The 19,598-nt window shown below is 43.2% G+C and overlaps 1 protein-coding gene across 1 annotated transcript in view; it reads left to right on the top strand.

Annotated features, from left to right (window-relative positions):
* The first annotated feature begins 8,778 nt into the window (after window positions 1–8,778).
* The window catches only part of LOC136881161 (kinesin-like protein CG14535), a 195,978-nt gene continuing 185,158 nt past the window's right edge, over window positions 8,779–19,598 (top strand). Inside the window, exon 1 of the mRNA XM_067153824.2 lies at window positions 8,779–8,886. Coding sequence (XP_067009925.2) covers window positions 8,779–8,886 — 108 coding nt within the window. The remainder of the gene's footprint in view (window positions 8,887–19,598) is intronic.

Genomic DNA, 19,598 nt, shown 5'->3' with positions numbered 1-19,598 from the left:
CCGACACAGATAGGTCTTATGGCGACAATAGGATAGGAAAGGGCTAGGAGTGGGAAGGAAGAGGCTGTAGCCTTAAGGAACAGCCCAAGCATTTGCCTGGTCTGAAAATGGGAACGCACGGAAAACCATCTTCAGACCTGCCGACAGTGGGGTTCGTACCCACTAATTCCTGGATGCAAGATTACAGCTGCGCGCCATTGCGTACCTTTTTTCTCCTTGGTGTGTTTGGAAGCATTGTGAATGTTTTGAATTTGTTGTGCTGGTATTAGTTGTTTAGTGCTCTTTACCTCTGCCTTGAAATGCTTAGAGTCAGTGTTTAGGAAGTGTGTGAAATGGCAGAGGAAAAACAAAACCAACTTTTACGGTTGTGGAAATAGTTTTCACGATCATCCGACTCAGTTTATGTGGGACCAGCTGTGTCTTAGGTCAATGATAAGCTTATGGAGGACATAAAGCCAGTCTTCGGAGACCTAGGAGTACAAAATATCTTGAATACATGACCCCATTTAAGAACCCAGGACCCCAGTGTCATTTGAATAAAACCGACTACCTAAAACAGTGTTTCCCCTGAACTCGCTTCCTTCCCAGTGCCGTATCAAAACCGTCTGTCTGTAGCCAGAACAAAGCCACTGATGAGGCATCACGAGCTCCTGGTCTTCTTTCCTCTCCTCGTATAAGCAAGAGCACATGGGTAACGGATCTAGAGGCTGACCATGGAGAATGTTGCTTAGCTTCGGAAATCTTACGGTATTCTGTGTTCAAACAAGGGTAGACCATTGTGGTGTTTTTACCTGTTCACTGACAAAACATTAGTGAAACTTTCATTTCGACTTAAAATAACTTCCCATGGCCCAGATGACTGTGCATAATAGAGGCTAATTGCTATGAGCTATTTGAATGTCCTGGTCACTACAAGGAGGACCTCTCCTAGGGTCTCACAGGGTCTCTCTTATAAACCGAGACCGAACGCACTCTGCGTTATGGCAGCTGCACTATGGTAGACGCGCGCAAGCAGCCTGCACGTGTTCGACCTGGCAAGCATGAGTCGCCACGCTGAATCTCAGCTGTTAACATGGCGAGACAGTTATCATTGCAACAATGTCCCATTTTCGTATGTAAAAGTTCTGGTTTCATCTTAATGGTGGTGTGAACAGTCATAACTCTCGCTACTGGCGTGCAGAAAGTCCTAATTGTGTTTATGAAGTCCCTCATTATGATGGGAAGATCGCTGTTTGGTGTGCTCTTAGTGCAGGACGAGTAATTGGGCCTATTTTTTTCGAGACGACAGTAAATGAAAAGGGATACCAAGATGACATTTTGACGGCATTCTTCGATCAGTTAACGGAAGAAGAATCGCGTGGGTGGTTTCAACAAGATTCAGCCCCTGCTCGTACAGCAGAAGATTCCCTTCTTACAATCTCGGAAGTGTTTGCAGACCGAGTGATCAGTGCTGGTATATTTATCCCTCGTTCTCCAGATCTAACAGTGTGTGAGTTTTATTTGTGGGGTAAACAGAAAGAAAACATTAGGAACGCAATCAGAAACACAACAGTGATCCAGAATGTGGTTAGCCTGTATAACCGAGGAAGGACGACACTTATAGCATGTTTTATAAGATAAGATTTCATATGAGATTGTATACACGCTTAAAGCAGGGCGGCCGCGGGCTGAGTCAGAGTACAAACACCCTGAGTTTATAAGGGAGAGCCAGTATACACCACCTCTGATTATTGGCAGGAATTTTTCCACCCCCCTATAAATTCCCTACGCAGTGAACGAGAATGCAGGCGTCAAGAGGATGATCACTCTCAACTGATGCCTGGTCGTCTTTGTACCTCAACAAGGTCCTTGTTCTGTTACATACCGCTGATGTAGTGGTCCGATCTCGCTACAGACATAATAAAGGAAATACGGTCGCTCTATGTAGCTCTAACGCGATGTCCTCCAGCTTGACTCAGCGCCCTCTCGACTCTCTAACGTCGCCTCTCGCTCTTGCGTGTTCCGAGCTAATTGGGAACCCTTCACGATCACGTATATTAGCTTTGATATCACACCGGCTATTCAGAAAAAATATTCATAGAGCTCAGCTTAAGTACTTCATATATGCGAACGACCGAACAAGTACTAATTTTAAAAGTGCAGACGCACGCAATAAAATATTTCACTTCTTGGCGGTTCAGTGAGTTCGAGCGACGGATGGAGAATTTTTACATACTGTCTGATGAACAGCTAATTGTATAAACACACCAAATAAGCCTGGGGCATGATTAATAATAATAATAATAATAATAATAATAATAATAATAATAATAATAATAATAATAATAATAATAACCTCCCTTCAAACACAGTAAAAATCATCAGCCTGTTTCCAGTCATTCCACCGGGTCAGGAATGGAATGAATGAACCCCCCATCTAGCGGCGAGGATAGGAATTGTGACTGCTGCCGAAGCCTGTCGCAGTCCTCTGGGGCAACGATTAATGTCTGACAGATGAAATGAAATGATATTGGAGAGTATTGCTGGAATACAAGATGATAGGGAAAACTAGAGTACCCGGAAAAAAACCTGTCGCCCCTCCGCTTTTTTCAGCACAAATCTCATATGGAGTGACCGGAATTTGAACCACGGGACTCAGCGGTGACAGGCCGGAGAACTGCCGCCTGAACCACGAAGATTCTCCCTTCAAACACAACGATCAAATTTTAAAAAGATCACATTCGAATAGAGCGAACTGACACATAGAACTTGAATGTTTATCCAAGAAACTTACTAAAATTTTATCTGAATACTTGCACCTAAGTGCAGATTCCATTGAGGATACACTGGTGTTGTAGGAGTTGAAGAGCTGAAATTATGTGACTTTTTTACGGTTGGATGCCCTTCCTGTCCCCAGCCACAATTCACGAGCAAATCAAAATGAAATTAATGATGGAGTGTGTAATATATCGGCTGTGGCCAATGAATAGCAACTGTTCGGCATCTAGCTGCAAGTGAAAATGGGAGACAACTGCAAACCATTCGTCTCCCGAATGCAGAATTTGACTCCATAGCCGCAACTCGTTAACACGCGCGGCCAAGTCTTTCAAACATTGCCACCAGGTGTGGTATTAAACGAGACTCTCTGAGAGAAGATATTAAATGCTATACCGTTTGTACTTTGCACTTCAGAACTTATCTAAAATGGGCTACTATCGTATGTTTTTATTCCCCTTATCCATGAAGTTACCGAGCGAGCTACAATAGTCAGTTTCTTCCCCATGGGAAGTTATGATTTTACTCCGAAGATAGCAAGGCAAAACTCATCTCTGTAACATTGAACTTAGTGTGAATTACACCTACCAAGTACTTGTCCGAGACACTCGCTTTGTTGCTTGTCCAAATAACTTATTGAGGAGTGCTCACATGAGGAAGAAACGGTGGACGAGTCAGTGTGCTGAAGTATTTAAAGGGTACGGTAACGTAATTCCCCGGAGGAGGAAAATGACAAAAGTCAAGAGAGTTTTTAAACACTATTGCAGTTGATCATACCTGCCAATATAGAGGAAATCGAAGATGAAATTACCAATAACAGAAAACGATTATGGACAAGAACCTGGCCATTAAGAAGAGATAATAAAGGAGGAACTGCAACATGTTAAGGGAACTTGAAACTGACGATCTCAAAGAATATAGAACTTTTATGAGATTGTGTTTACATGAGTTTGAGGTTTTCCTTAAAACGATAACTTCTAAAATTCAAAAAGCAGACACAGTTTTGCGAACTGCTGTGGCATCACAGGTTGCTGAAGACATCGAATGAAAGAGCGCCAGGAAACACGAGAACACTCCTACACAGTTGACGTGACAGATTACACTGACAGAGTGAAGCGCCGAGGTGAGTGGGCAGGTGGTGGGAGTACTTATTCGGCCGAGCTGTCCGGGCTCGTTGCTATCCACTGTCTCGCCCTGTTCACTCGCTGGCTACTAGGACGAGTACTGGGAGGGCGCTTACCGAATTAGCCGAGCACTCGGCCGAATGCAGTGTCTCAGTACTCGGTAGGTGTAATTCGGTCTTCAAAATCAGTCAGCTGTCATCAGTGGATCATAATCAGTAAGTTCGCATGGGTGGAATGGAATTTGGAAAATGTCAAATTATTCGTGGTACTAAGAAGCGCAAGAGTCTCATAGAAGGATACACAATAAATCATGTGTTAGAAACAAAATAAAATTCCGCTAATAACAAGGCTCACACAGATCTCACGAGAGCTACAGAGTGGTCCATTACGTAAAGCGAGTCGTTTTAAAAATGGCAGAGTGCACAGGACTGACTGGCTTTTATTTTAAACGACATTGGGTGTAGCTTTGCGAGTTTACTTCTGAAAACTATTTCTCGCAACAGCCCACACGTTAATCTTCCTTTCCCTCCATTTTCTATTGATCTTCGCGTTATCGTGTGCTGTGAAGATGCCGTAAACGTAGGCTGAATGAGTATCGGAATCCATTACTGCTACACAAAGGGCATCCCGAAGAGATGATGATGTGCGGATTCCTTCGAAAGGAGACACAATCCTTGCCTTAGTTAGCAACTTGAAAACTACAGGTACTGGCAAGCACCCCACAACTCGTGACCGATACAAACAAATCTTTCATGAAATTGTTGAGCAACTGGGTAACGTTGAACAGACTCAAGGTTATTTTCATCAAGACTGCGCAACTTGCAACATGTTAAATCACACTCCACCCTTGATCGAAACTGCCTTTGATGATATAATACTTCACCTGAGTTTATGGCCTCCAAGATCACCCGATCTTACCCTACGAGAGTTTTCTTGGAGGGAGGGGTTACCTTAAAAGGCCACTTTATCGTCATCGGTCGGGAAGAATCGAATAATGTTGTCACCGAAAACAACAATATTGACCTGCAGCTGCTGCAGGGAACTGTCAGAAACAAACAACGAGGGATTCGGGAGGAGGGATAGATCGAAATGAGGGATAAAATGAGTAACACGTGGATAATGCAGAAATCATTCGGATACTTCTCACAGAAATAAACACGCATAGTTCATTTTTAATGTGAGGGTAAGCAATTCTCCACCAAATATTAAGAAACTTATTGTATGTTTATAGCAATCAAATAAAATCCATGGTGCAACAGCCCGGATAGGTACATCCCTATCAAGCGAGCACTGTTCAGCCCGAAGGCCTGCAGGTGTTTGGTCAGCTCGACGAATCCTGTCGTCTGTTATTCTTGTTTGTAGCTATCGCCAAACCGAATTGAGACTGTATTATAAAATACTTACATTATTCACTCTGTACAACCCTGCGCCAAAATTGAGTAGTCATAATTTCAATGAAATTGCCAGCTTCGTATTTATTTCTAGACAAATTTCGTTGGGAAATACTATTAGGGCTTGCGTAAAGAGAATTTCTGTCGGTTCATATGTTGGTCTTGTACCCGTTTCTTGCGACACCTGTACGTCGTAGTGGTTGTGTTTCCGATCCTCCCTGTACCGTCAAGAGACGGTTTCTTCCCCCTTCTCCGTTCGACAACATCGAGGAGAAATGTGGATTTAAATAGGGAAATGACGCAGCTTTGACCCCTGGTCAGACAAGCCTTCTTATCCTATACCTCCGCTCGGATTTGCATATGAGAGAACAGGAGATGTGTTGTGTGTTGCATACTTTTTAGGCTCAAGCCTGCCTCGCTGAACGTAGTGCTGCCAAGGTTTACGAAAGGAACTAAACTTCAGTTGACTCGTCTTTCACTACCCTTCGTGGCTCTTTGTTTTAAAATTAACTGAGATCCACTCTCTACCAAGGATAAACTTGTAAAAAAACAACTCTCAGTCAACAAAATGTAATAATGAACATGTTATTTCTTGTTCCGAAATAGTACGTGAGACTCTTCCACCTAATCAACCAGAATTCAAATCCCGGTTAATACAAGAGGGATTTCCGAATTGGAACTTCATGTCCCGTAGTATACATTTCTCATAAAATTACAGGGTGAAACAAAAGTTCGTTAACATTTGACATTTTCACGGAATATTGGCAGTAGCGAGGTAATAATTGGCACTCATGATTGACATGACATCGGGTTTTACTGACACTAAAGTACACAAAGTGACCAACAGATGGCCCTTCATACGATACACAAGCAATAATTAACATAACAATCGAGGTTTAGCAAAGACGATGTTCTTTATAACACATCCTCAACATGTTGGTTGTCATTCATCAACAATACTGTAGTCGAGGGACAAGGTTGTGAACCGCACTGTACAGCATATCCGTAGGTATGGTGAGAAATTGCCGTCGGACGCCGTATTTTAGCATTGCTAATGAGGTCGGACGTTGGTGGTAGACTTGTGACTTCAGGTAACCCCACAACCAATAATCACAAGGTCGGGGGACTGGGGAGGCCAAGTATAACATGCCGCGATTGCAGGCGCAATGGAAGCCCTCTCTCACGACAGCGCCTTTTATACCGTACACGGGTCTTATGCAGCATCACTGACGTGTTTCTGTCCAGCGCCATCTGTTGGCCTGTTTGTGCATTCGTTGTTGGTGTCAATAAAAAAACCTGTCATGTCAAGCATGTGTGGCCATTTTCACCTGACGTGTTTCTGTCCATTGCCATCTGTTAGTCATTTTGTGTACTTTATTTTGGCACCAATAAAATCCCGTGTCATGCTAATCATGTGTGTCAATTATTACCTCTCTACCGTCAAAATTCGGTGAAGTATTGCCTCGTCAAAGGTTAGCGAAATTTTGGGTCAACCTATATAAGGACTGAAGATGCTGCTGTAAATTATTAATCCCATAAAAATCTAACTTCGCTCTTTTTTCATTAAAACTTTTCATTACTTACCTGAGTCACGACGCATGGAATTTGAAGTGGCGTGTCTGCAACAAGACGCCAATGTCAGTATTACATCGCAGAATTCTACACGAAAGGTTTTAACTTTGTCGCCTCTGTGTATCTAGTCTATTCTCTTGCAGGTACCGGTGTATATATTAGTGTTCAATCTACTGCATGCCTCGTATATCCCAATAACACAGGACCCTGGGTGAGAAAAGTTTTGATGCAGGGACGTTGAGCAAATAGCAGAGCCTTTGCACAAGTCGATTGTCATTTACAGTAGCTCACCGCCTAAGCGACAAAGTGATTCGTCGATAGGCGTTCGATGCTTGGCGGAATTTCAAAATCCAGCCACCCTGAATCATACTCACTACCCGGAAATATGGAAATAGGGTACATATCGGGGTAGCCTCAAATATTTAAAATGTCATGAGCTACTTCAAATACCACATACATATGCCGATGACTGATGACCTCCAGGTAGTGTTTTATAACAAGATACTGACACAGATAATTAACTACATCAAATGTAAGTTCTGCGGTAAACTTCTCTACAATGTGTTATAGGGGGAGTGGGGGTGAATCTCATTAATATTGTATGAAACTGTTTTCGTGGTCGAGAAATGCAACCAACATTGCCCGGGAAGGCACAACTCTAACCACGTAACACTCGAATATGTGCAGGTAATCTAGATGGCCGCCCTTCGAGAGAAACCGGCGAGTACACCCGCGGTATGCTCTGCATGTCGTAAGAGGCTACTAATAGGGGCGATCAAGGGATGATCGAATTAGAACCATGAGACTACTTATAATTAGTATTATCATGCAGGGAACACAATGGGTCGCTTTTACTTGCGCGTAGTACCACTATGTTAGGTACACAATAAGTCTGTGTTTAGTAGCGACAATCTGTGCTTTCGGCTGGGTTTTACAGTACCTGTGATTAGTACCACTATCTGAGGAACACCAGAGGATAGTGCGAGTCCCTGTGCCTAGTACACTTATGTGCGGAACACCATACGACTATCTTACATGCGCGCATTACATTATCCTTGCGCAGTGCCATAAAATGTGGAATACCGCGAGTCTACGCTACTTTTGATTGGTACCGCAACATGACAAATACCATGGTTCTACTTTACTAGCGATAAGTACCATTAGGAGGGGCCGATGACCTGGATTTTGGACCCCTTTAGACTACAAGCATCATCGATTCAGTATTGTGCTTTAGAATCAGTCCCTTGGTCAGTAATACTATTGATTAACGCTAGTTTCTAGGAACGTCGGGCATTGCAGGTCGGATCCACTGATTGTTTTAAATTCACATCCATCCATTCATTCTTCGTCCTCACATTTTGAATTCTGGTCAGTGGAGGATTTTGGACTTTTAAATTGTCCTTACATTTCGTCTCATTTAGTACCATTAGGGGCAGATGACCTAGATGTTAGGCCCATTTAAACAACAAGCATCATTATCATCATCATCATCATCTTATCCAGCCTCATTTGTTCAACTCGACACAGACGATCTTAGATTTGGGAGGATTCATTTTCACGCCCTTCTTGGCACTTCCGTGACTTTTGCCGATAACTTCATTTTTCCATTTTTCCCACTGATTAGTATTAAGAGAGGATGGTTTCCCAGTTACACTTCCTCTTATGTCAGTATTCAATACCTCCACCTCCATCTGAGTGGATGCAGCAGGCTGAAGCCTTCAGTGGGCTGTTATATAGCCACATTACAGCTCTGTAGAGAGTGTTGCATGAATAGTAGGTATTGTGATAGGCTGATCCGGTAACATTTATAGGATAGACTAGCTTAGAAGATAGAAAAAGCACTTCGTTCTGAATCGAAGATGGTGGGTTAGATCCTAGGTCATTCGGGGATATTTGAAGGCGTCTTTTGTCGGTATATACAGACAAGTAAATGACCCATGACGACCGATGACGTAGATGTTGGCACCTTCAAACAGCAAGCATCAGCAGCATCGTCATCAGGAACTCCTGGGAAGAAAATTCTGGCACCTCGGTGTTTGCGAAAGGTGTAAAAGTACTTAGTGAGACTCAAAACAAATAACATTCGTATTATTATTATTATTATTATTATTATTATTATTATTATTATTATTATTATTATTATTATTATTATTATTATTATTATTATTGCTATTGCCGGCCCCTTGGTGTAAGGGTAGCGTGCCTGCTTCTTACTCGGATGCCCCGGGTTCGATTCCCGGCCAGGTCAGGGATTTTCACCTGGATCTGAGGGCTGATTCGAGGTCCATTCAGCCTACGTGATTAGAATTGAGAAGCTATCTGACGGCGAGGTAGAAAGCAAATAATAATGGCCGAGCTGACCACACGACACCTCGTAATCTGCAGGCCTTCGGGTTGAGCAGCGGTCGCTTGGTAGGCCAAGGCCCTTCAACGACTGTAGTGCCATGGGGTTAGTTGGATTATTATTACCGGGCGAGCTGGCCGTGCGGTTAGGGGCGCGTAGCTATGATCGTGCATTCGGGAGATAGTGGGTTCGAACACCACTGTCGGCAGCCCTGAAAGTTGTCTTCCTTAGTTTCCTACTTTCATATCAGGAAAATACAGCTGGGGCTGTACCTTACTACCACGGCCGCTTTCTTTCCACTCGTAGGCTTTTCCTACCACATCGTCGTAAGGTCTATCCGTGTCGGTGCGACCTAAAACAAATTTAAATATTATTATTATTATTATTATTATTATTATTATTATTATTATTATTATTATTATTATTATTATTATTATTATTATTATTATTGCAAGTGGCTTTACGTCGCACCGACACAGATAGGTCTTTTGGCGACGGTGGGATAGGAAAGGCTTAGGAGTTGGAAGGAAGCGGCCGTGGCCTTAATTAAGGTACAACCTTAGCATTTGCCTGGTGTGAAAATGGGAAACCACGGAAAAACATCTTCAGGGCTGTCGACAGTGGGATTCGAATCCACTATCTCTCGGATGGAAGCTCACAGCCGCGCGCCCCTAAGCCCACGGCAACTCGCCTGGTTTATTATTATTTAGGGGCGTGATTTCCCGAGTGGCGGTATCACTAGTTCCTAAGACAGTTGCAGTTCGAATCCCCTGTGAATGTGTGTTTACTTTTTGAAGTGAAAATCCATGTCCCTCAGGTTCAGATTTTGTGTAACTCTGGACGTTCCCTGGTTATGTAACGCTATCATTTGTCGCAGGATTCTGTAAGTTTTGTGGTTTATAAGTATCTCGCTTTGAAGCTCAATATATGGTTTTAAGTTCCTTCCATATTACTCGTGATGTGGATTGGATAATTAAACCATAACCACACAGGGGATTGGTTAACGCGTGTTTGCCACGGTTATAGAGAGTTTGACGGGGCGTACGCATATTCTATTGACAAAAAGATAAATAAGCTGCGATGGGGAGTGTTGTCAATGCTAGGAGCAGCACATACCCTGTCAGAAACATTTCCCTTTTACAGAAAGGGGTATGGATAATGGAATTTTAAACCGCACCACCGAATCTTCCATTTATCTATCCTTTAGACAAACGCGCATCTTTTGCAATAGCAAAAGAAATGTATTTCATTGAATAATCCTTAGGTAAACTGTCTTTTAATATACAGTACACAGATAAGCAACTTACAATTTTTACTCTACGTCGCACCGACACAGAAAGGTCTTATGGCGACGATGGGATAGGAAAGGGCTAAGAGTGGCAGGGAAGCGGCCGTGGCCTTAATTAAGGTACTGCCCCAGCATTTGCCTGGTGTGAAATTGGGAAACTATGGAAAACCATCGTCAGGCTTGCCGACACTGGGGTTCGAACCCACTATCTTTCGGATGCAAACTCATAGCTGCGTGGCCCTAACCGCACGGCCAACTCACCCGGTCTCATAAATAATTGAATTTATCCTAATTATCACAGTTTTTCCTTGTTTTGTGGCATTGTATCTTCTGCTCACCTGTGTCAAATGTTGAAATTTATGTCAAGAAGTAGTACTTCTAGCCGGCCCCACGGTGAGGGGTAGCGTACCTGCCTGTTACCCGGAGACACCGGGTTCGATTCCCGGCCAGTACAGGGATTTTTACCTGCATCTGAGGAATGTTTCGAGCTTCAATCAGCCTACGGAATTGCAATTGAGAAGCTATTTGACGTTGGATAGCGACACCGGTTTAGCAAGCCAGGAATAACGGTCGAGAAGATTCGTCGTGCTGAGGGCTTTGGACCGAAAAGCGGCAGTTGGTAGGCCAAGGCCGTTTGGGGCTGTTGCTCCATGGGTTTGGTTTTAGTTGTCCTTCTATGGTCTTTCAGTCGCACATCACGTACATGTTAGTCTCTAAATTTTAGATTTTTCTCTCTTTGGAGCTGATGACCTCGATGTTTGCTTCATCATCATCATCATTCTCTTATTTTGGATTACGTATTTTTTGTTTCAATTGGCTTTACCTCGCCCCGACATAGATAGGTCTTATGGCGAGGATGGTACTGCAAGGGACTAGGAGTGTGAAGGAAGCGGCCATGGTCTTAATTAAGGTACAACCCCAGCATTTGCTTGGTGTCAAATGGGAAAGCCACGGGAAACTATCTTCAGGATTGCCGACAGTGGGGTTCGAACCCACTATCTCCCGAATGTAAGCTGATAGCTACGTGCTTCACACCATGCAATGACTCGCTCGGTTTATGGCTACACTCGCCAGGAGGCCCCGGGTTCGATTCCCGGCTAGGTCAGAGATTTTTCTCTCGACCTGAGGGCTGGTTCGAGGTCCACTCAGCCTACATGATTACAACTGAGGAGCTATCTGGCGGTGAGATGGCGGCCTCGGTCTCGAAAAGCCAGAATAACTGCCGAGAGGATGCGTCGTGCTGTCCACACGACCCCTCGTAATATGCAGGCCTTCGGGCTGAGCAGCGGTCGCTGGGCATGCCAAGGCCCTTTCAAGGGCGTTAAGTGCCGTGGGGGTTGGTTTTGGTTTTATATATGATTACAGGCGAGGTATCTTGCGACTAAGCAACGAAGTCTGGCTGCTAACATTTCTAGAGTGGGCGAGAGCGCTAGCTGCAGGATGAGGTTACTTGACAGTTGTACCTTTAGGTTAGTACGTCTCCTGAGGGAGCTCTGTATATTCACTAGATTTCTGTAGTCATTTCTGTGTTGGTGAGGAGCTAGCATTCTCTTATTTGCCACAATGGATGACCATGAGAACTAATAAATACACAGTTGTATACTGCAAGAAAATTAGTGAAACTTAAAGTACGCCACTCAATTTCATTTAAAATGTATCACTACTTTCTGCACAGAAAAGGACAGGGTAATCCACTTTCGTGGTTCTGTTTTATGTTCTAGTCACCTAACTATACCGACCAACGTCTTTGTTCATGCATAGTGGTGCTCTGTACTACCCTGAGTAGATATAAACAACCCCATCACGTGACGTAGTTAACTTCATATCTTCAGTGACCTACCAACAAGCTTCACGTGACAATTAATTAATTAATATTTATTTATTTATTTATTTAGTTAGTTATTTATTTATTTATTTAGTAGCTGCGCTGCCCGTCGTTAATATCTTAGATTTTCCGTATTGTCATCTGTTGCGAGAAAAAAAATAGTTGGCATGACTTATGACTCGACCTACGTGTATATACAGGGTGAAGCGAAATTCGCGCAGTCGGGCGTTGCAGCGCGACTCCTCACATGCCAGCAATAAAAAAATGTCTGTCACAAAACATCGTCCTGCGAGTATATCCGGGAGAAAAAGGTCGTTGAAGAGTGTCAATCTGGCAACACTGTAACCACATGTTAGGTTAACTAATTCTGTCAGCACACACCAGTCGTGCCGTACAGTTGGAGCGGCGGATAGAGTTTTGAGTTAACATGCAGGAGGTCGAGTGGTCGATCCTGGGTTGAGGCGTATGTTTTTAATTTCGTAAATGTAGTCCAGGTGGTATGGTATCTGGCATCTTAATCGGCAAAAGCGATTGTAGCGGGTCGTCTAGAAACCAATTGCACTTACATACTACGATCCTAGAAATGGGCGAACATTCGTTTTCATTGGTCAGCTTTGAAAGACGCCCTTTCCACGTCGTGGGCGTGAATTTATTCGCACCACTTCGTCTACTAGATGTCCGGCTCCATGGCTAAATAGTTAGCGCGCTGGCCTTTGGTCACACGGGTCCCGGATTCGATTCCCGGCAGGGTCGGGAATTTTAACCATGATTGGTTAATTTCGCTGGCACGGGGGCTGGGTGTACGTGTCGTCTTCATCTTCATTTCATACTCATCACGACGCGCAGGTCGCCTACGGGAGTCAAATCAAAAGACCTGCATCTGGCTAACCGAACTTGCCTTGGACACTCCCGGCATTAAAGCCATACGCCATTTCATCTACTAGATGCGTCACAACGTGTTCAGCGTTACTAAATTTTGTAAATGTAGGATACATGTGACCTAAGAAACGGTGTCTTACTATGTTACACTATGTAATGTCCTCCAACAGCTGTTATAGATAGCGTAGGTGCTACTGAAGGGGCGTACTAGGGAAATGAGGAGTGAGTTAGTTTCCCGTTGCTTTCTCACTGAACCAGAAGTTGCTATTACACATCAGTCTGCGAAGTCGTCTGAAATGCATGCACCGACCGACCCTATCAGGAACATTTTCACACCATTCACATCAGGGACTGGCTGCATAAGGAGCTGTATTACTACCATCGCTCATACCTCAGTCACTTTCATGTCGGCAAAGCCAAGTATAAGACTGGGGCAGGTCAATGAAAGTAACGAATATACTCTAGCCCATACCAGAAGACATAGTGCGCTGAAAATAGTATATCTCACCAGCAAAGGCGTATCAGTAGCGTAGTTAAGAATTTTAAAAATTAATTTTACTGCATTCTTCCGTCTGCGAACTTCTAATCTCTCCACTATGAAATTTAAAATAATATCACCATTGGATGACTTTTAATGACAGGCATTGATATGTACTCCAGTTAGCAACGTTCTTCAGTCTCATGTTGATGTACGTTAGCCATAGGTTTGCATCCTAACTTAAAAAAAAAAAACTGTAACTCATTTTGCTGGAAAATATGTTGCTTATTTTGTGTGTGAATATTCCTGTGTGTGCTCGTACCTGTCGGCCGTCTCTGTACCGACAAACAGCGGCGTGTCCCCTGAGAGTCAGCTGCGACAAATATTGAATTTATTCGTATTTCCCGAACCTGCCTGTCATGTGGTGTGCATACCCTTCATGATGGAAGGAGATGGATACCAGCTGAACTGTTTATAGCCTATGGAGCACAATTCACATTCGCTCACTTTTCGAAAATTTATTATCATCATCATCATCATCATCATCATCATCATCTGTTTACCCTCCAGGTTCGGTTTTTCCCTCGGACTTAGCGAGGGATCCCACCTCTACCGCCTCATGGGTAGTGTCCTGGAGCTTCAGACTCTGGGTCGGGGGATACAACTGGGGAGTATGACCAGTACCTCCCCCAGGCGGCCTCACCTGCTATGCTGAACAGGGGCCTTGTGGAGGGATGGGACGATTGGAAGGGATAGGCAAGGAAGAGGGAAGGAAGCGGCCGTGGCCTTAAGTTAGGTACCATCCCGGCATTCGCCTGGAGAAGTGGGAAACCACGGAAAACCACTTCCAGGATGGCTGAGGTGGGAATCGAACCCACCTCTACTCAGTTGACCTCCCGAGGCTGAGTGGACCCCGTTCCAGCCCTCGTACCACTTTTCAAATTTCGTGGCAGAGCCGGGAATCGAACCCTGGCCTCCGGGGGTGGCAGCTAATCACGCTAACCACTGCACCACAGAGGCGGACATTGTTATTAATATTATTATTATTTATTATTATTATTATTATTATTATTATTATTATTATTATTATTATTGTTGTTATTTCCACCTCCGTAGCGTAACGGTTAGTGTTATTAGCTGCCATCCTCGGGGACCCGGGTTCGATTCCCGGTACTGCCAGAGATTTAAGTATGGCAGGAGGGTTGGTATGTGGTTGAAATGGTACATGCAGCTCACCTCCTGTGCCTGAAAAGAGCTGCACCACCTCGGGATGAGGACACGAGTTTGCCCGGCTCCATGGCTAAATGGTTAGCGTGCTGGCCTTTGGTCACAGGGGTCCCGGGTTCGATTCCTGGCAGGGTCGGTGATTTTAAACATAATTGTTTAATTTCCCTGGCACGGGAACTGGGTGTGTGTGCCGTCTTCATAATCATTTCATCCTCATCACGATGCGCAGGTCGCCTACGGGGGTCAAATTAAAAGACCTGCACCAGGCCTCTCCGGAAGCCACACGGCATTATTATTATTATTATTATTATTGTTGTTTTTGTTGTTGTTGTTGTTGTTGTACCGGGAGGTACACCTCAACGCCGCGCTTTCAAAACTACCGCCTAAATGAACTTCTCTATTGGTCAAACAGTGAAACTGAAACTACACCAACTTGGAACTTTAATCAGAAGATGTCACCACTAAAATATTGAGTAATTTTGTTATTGTGAAGTTTCCTAAGAAGACTGAATTTGTCCTTTTTTTGTTCGCTATACATCAAGAAGTTTGGACATTTCTCCAGAGATGACACTACAAAGAAACTATGATCATGCACCCTGGTGCAAAGTGCAAGAACTTTTAATTTAAAGAAGTTTTGCATTTCTAGGGTTTTTTAACTGATTGGTGTTCATTTATTTTTGGGTTGGCAATACTTCCTTTTCCTTTCCGCCAGTTTTGAATGTAGCCAATCAATACTTTCTGTAATTAATTTTCAACCTATCACAGGCTTCTTGTTCGATTCTCAGTGTAACTTTGAAATTGACCAATTAAATTGAGAGCGTGTGGCTGGTTTAGTCTTGAATGATATCGAACCTTCCCTGAGGGTTTATAAACTGCGGCTTTTCACGTTTCTTGGCCAATTGATCGACGTATATCTGAGTGTGTGTGTTAAGCAGGAGGCGGGCGGCCTCTTTCGTCGGCAGCTAGAACATTTACAAGGTAATGGCCACATAATTTTATTCTTTCTTGCTACCTCCGAAGTTTAACCCGAGGGAAAGGTCCGACTCTTTAGTTATGTAACAAGTGTTTCTAAAATGTAACTTTCTTCCGGATAATGTAAAAACCTTCATAAAATCTTTAACTGTAAACCGGGGATAGAGAGTGAAGCACCCTCTCGAGCTCCCCTTCATCTTGGTTTGGGGTGACTACGTTTTTTTCTCTAACTGTTTTCCCTTCTGTAACGTGTTAATGTAATTGCTATACGAATCACCTCAGTAGTTTGGGTTAGCCCCTGTTTCATCGGCCTAGAGGCCCTTAAGTTTTTTTATAGTGTTCATATCTAGGAGAGCAAGTATTATTATTTGTAGTAGTAGTGGTAGTGGTAGTAGTGCTGGTTGTGAAGAGCTTCCGTGGCTCAGGCGGCAGCGTGCCGGCTTCTCAACGCTGGGTTCTATGGTTCAAATCCCGGTCACTTCATGTAATATTTGTTCTGGACAAAGCGGAGGCAGGACAGGTTTTTCTCCGGGTTATCCGATTTTCCCTGTTATCTTTTATTCCAGCAACACACTCCAATATCATTTCATCTGTCAGTCATTAATCATTGCACCAGAGGAGTGCGACAGGCTTCGGCAGCCGGCACAATTCCTACCCTCACCGCTAGATGGCGATTCCTGACCCGGTTGAAACTCGAAACAGACATTTCTCGGTGGTGGTAGTAGTAGTAGTAGTAGTAGTTGTTGTATGTCCGGCGCTCCCTTCTCGCTCCGCCAGCCAGCAGCACGCGCGCCTGTGTATCATTCTGCTAGCTTCGACGCGCAGCCCTCAGTGCGCGTGCCTGACCATCGAGTGTACTATAAATAGGAGCTCCCGGCCTGCTCACTTGCCCACTTGCCCCGGTGTCCAGCTCCAGAATACACCCTACGTCGAGCACGGAGGCTACTCCTCTTGAAAATGTGCTTCGACCAGGTGGACTGAATTTCTGGCAGTACGAGGTTTCACCTCTGGTCACCGCTCCCTTACCTGTTTCCGCTGCCTATGTTCCGTAATTCTTTTACAAGCCATTTTCATTCCCTAACTTATGCAAGCTCCCTTAGTTTCGCTAGGTGGAATTTCTTCAATCAATTGAACTTGCTTTTTAGGAATTCAGGCACTTCAACAAACAAAGACTCTCATGAACATTTATGTTAGTGTGCCAGATAGTTCTCGACTATCAACGTGTCAATTCACAAAGACTATCTTTTCAAGATAGAAGTGTATATAAAAACTGCAAACCTGTACATATTGTATAAAGACAGACTTTTCTCAAGATTCAATATTCCTTTTTGCTTCAAAATAAATTTCAGTTATTTGTGTAAATATCATAAAGTGAAGCAATAAAAGTTGTGTTTTGTAAACTTCAACCTTGGTTACAACAGTAGTAGTAGTAGTAGTAGTAGTAGTACACTGAGATAGCCATGTAAGCAATCTTGGTGGTTTCTAGGGTAGACCGAGCGAGTTGGTCGTGCGGTTAGAGTCTCGTAGCTGTGAGCTTGAATTCGAGAGATGATGGGTTAAAATCTTATCGTCGGCAACCCTGACGATGGTATTCCGTGGTTCCCTATTTTCACACCCGACAAATGTTGGGGTTGTACCTTAATTAAGACTAACCCTTTCTCATCCTTGTTTCGCCAAAAACCTACAATGTGTTAGGTTGCATATAAACCGCAATAAATAAATAAACAAATAAATAAATAAATAAATAAATAAATAAATACATAAATAAATAAATAAATAAATAAATAAATAAATAAATAAATAAATAAATAAAATCATTTTTCTGAATAATCATTTACTGCCAGTTTGGGGACCAAGCCCTAACTCAGGTCGAAATTGGCTCAGCCGGTAGAGTGCCGTCCTTCTAATCCGAAGGGGGTGGGTGCAACCCCCATTCAGTCCAGTGATATTTGAATATACTCAAATACAATAGCCTCGTTAGTACATTTACTGGAACGGAAAAGAACTCCACCTCTCCAGTTATTCCCTGGAATCAACTTAGAGTTTACCTGACTCAACAAAAACACTATTCATTTAAATTTTCCTCCCTTTCTAAGATTCTTCCTTATCATCCAGAAAGGTCAATAATAATAATAATAATAATAATAATAATAATAATAATAATAATAATAATAATAATAATGCCGGGCTGAGTGGCTCAGACGGTTGAGGCGCTGGCCTTCTGACCTCAACTTGGCAGGTTCGATCCTGGCGCACTCCGGTGGTATTTGCAGGTGCTCAAACACGTTAGCCTCGTGTCGGTAGATTTACTGGCACGTAAAAGAACTCCCATGGGACAAAATTCTAGCACCTCGGCGTCTCCGGAAACCGCCAAAGTAGTTAGTGGGACGTAAAAACAATAACATAATAATTAAAACCTGATGTTCTGTACATAGTTGGATTCAAATTTGAGTGTGATTGGTTGGAGGATAGGAGAAGTTAGAAACTAAGTGACCAGCCTCGCGCATGTGTTTTCCGCTGAGTAGCCCCTTGCTTGGTGAGAGCGACCTGCTCAAGCGGTAGACGACTGACGTCTGGCACACTTGTCAGCAGATGGCTCATATCCGTGTATCCTCTTTCAAGTTGTGTTCATTTACTCAGCGGTCCTTTCTTGTGAAGATACTTTCTGGGGGAGGGGATGAAGTAAAAAAGCGGTGCTGCAGAGAAGTGTCCGCGGGGCTGAGACACACCGTGGGAAGTCGCGCCACATCCGCAAGGAGCGAGTTGGAAGTTTTAAAATTGTTCCTCACTGCTTGAGACAGATGGCAGATGGAAATGTAACGAGTTTAATTAATTCGCAGAGAAATGTTTTAAATGCAGACTATTTATTCATAACGAACTTCACATAACTCACGAGTGACGGACTGAGACAGAACACGAACTTAGGAAGTAATCTAATTTCACTTGTGCAATTGTAATGTGAAGTATACTAAAGTATACTAATTTGAAGTCAAACAAACAGGAAATAAAGTAAAATGTTTGGTAAAAGTAACCAGCCAGAGAGCGGATTTCAATGAGTCAGAATTGTCTTCTAGCCCGCAAGTACGCTCAATAGGAAAAGTTTCATAAACACCAGGGGTTTAAAGGGTCGTACCCCTAATGTTTATGCAACTCTTTAAAAAGGGAGCGTTGTGCGATTTTGAAGAAACTTTCTACTTACTTACTTACTGAAATTGCCGGGCTGAGTGGCTCAGGCGGTTGAGGTACTGACACTAATTTGGCAGGTTCTATCCTGGCTCAGTCCGGTGGCATTTGTAGGTGCTCAAATACGTCAGCCTCGTGTCGGTAGATTTACCGACACGTAAAAGAACTCCTGCGGGACAAAATTTCGGTACCTCGAGGCTTCCAAAACCGTCAAGAGTATTTAGTTGGACGTTAAAGCAATAATATTAAAAACAAGAGTTGTTATTATTTTTATTTTTATTATTATTATTATTATTATTATTATTATTATTATTATTATTATTATTATTATTATTATTATTATTATCATCATTCAAATCTAACCTATTATTGTTTACAAACCCGCTTCCTAACCAATCACTTCACCGTACGAAATCAAATAACGTTGTCGAGTTCACACCCACATATATTAATTTACCGAGCAGGTTGCCTACGAGGTTTGTGTCGGTAGCTGTGAGATTGCATTCGGATTATGGTTGGCAGCCCTGAAGATCGTTTTTCGTAGTTTCCCAATTTTCACAT

This window comes from Anabrus simplex, chromosome 9 (genome assembly GCF_040414725.1).
Source record: "Anabrus simplex isolate iqAnaSimp1 chromosome 9, ASM4041472v1, whole genome shotgun sequence".
Lineage (NCBI taxonomy): Eukaryota > Metazoa > Arthropoda > Insecta > Orthoptera > Tettigoniidae > Anabrus > Anabrus simplex.
This window is presented reverse-complemented; position numbering and strand designations above follow the sequence as displayed.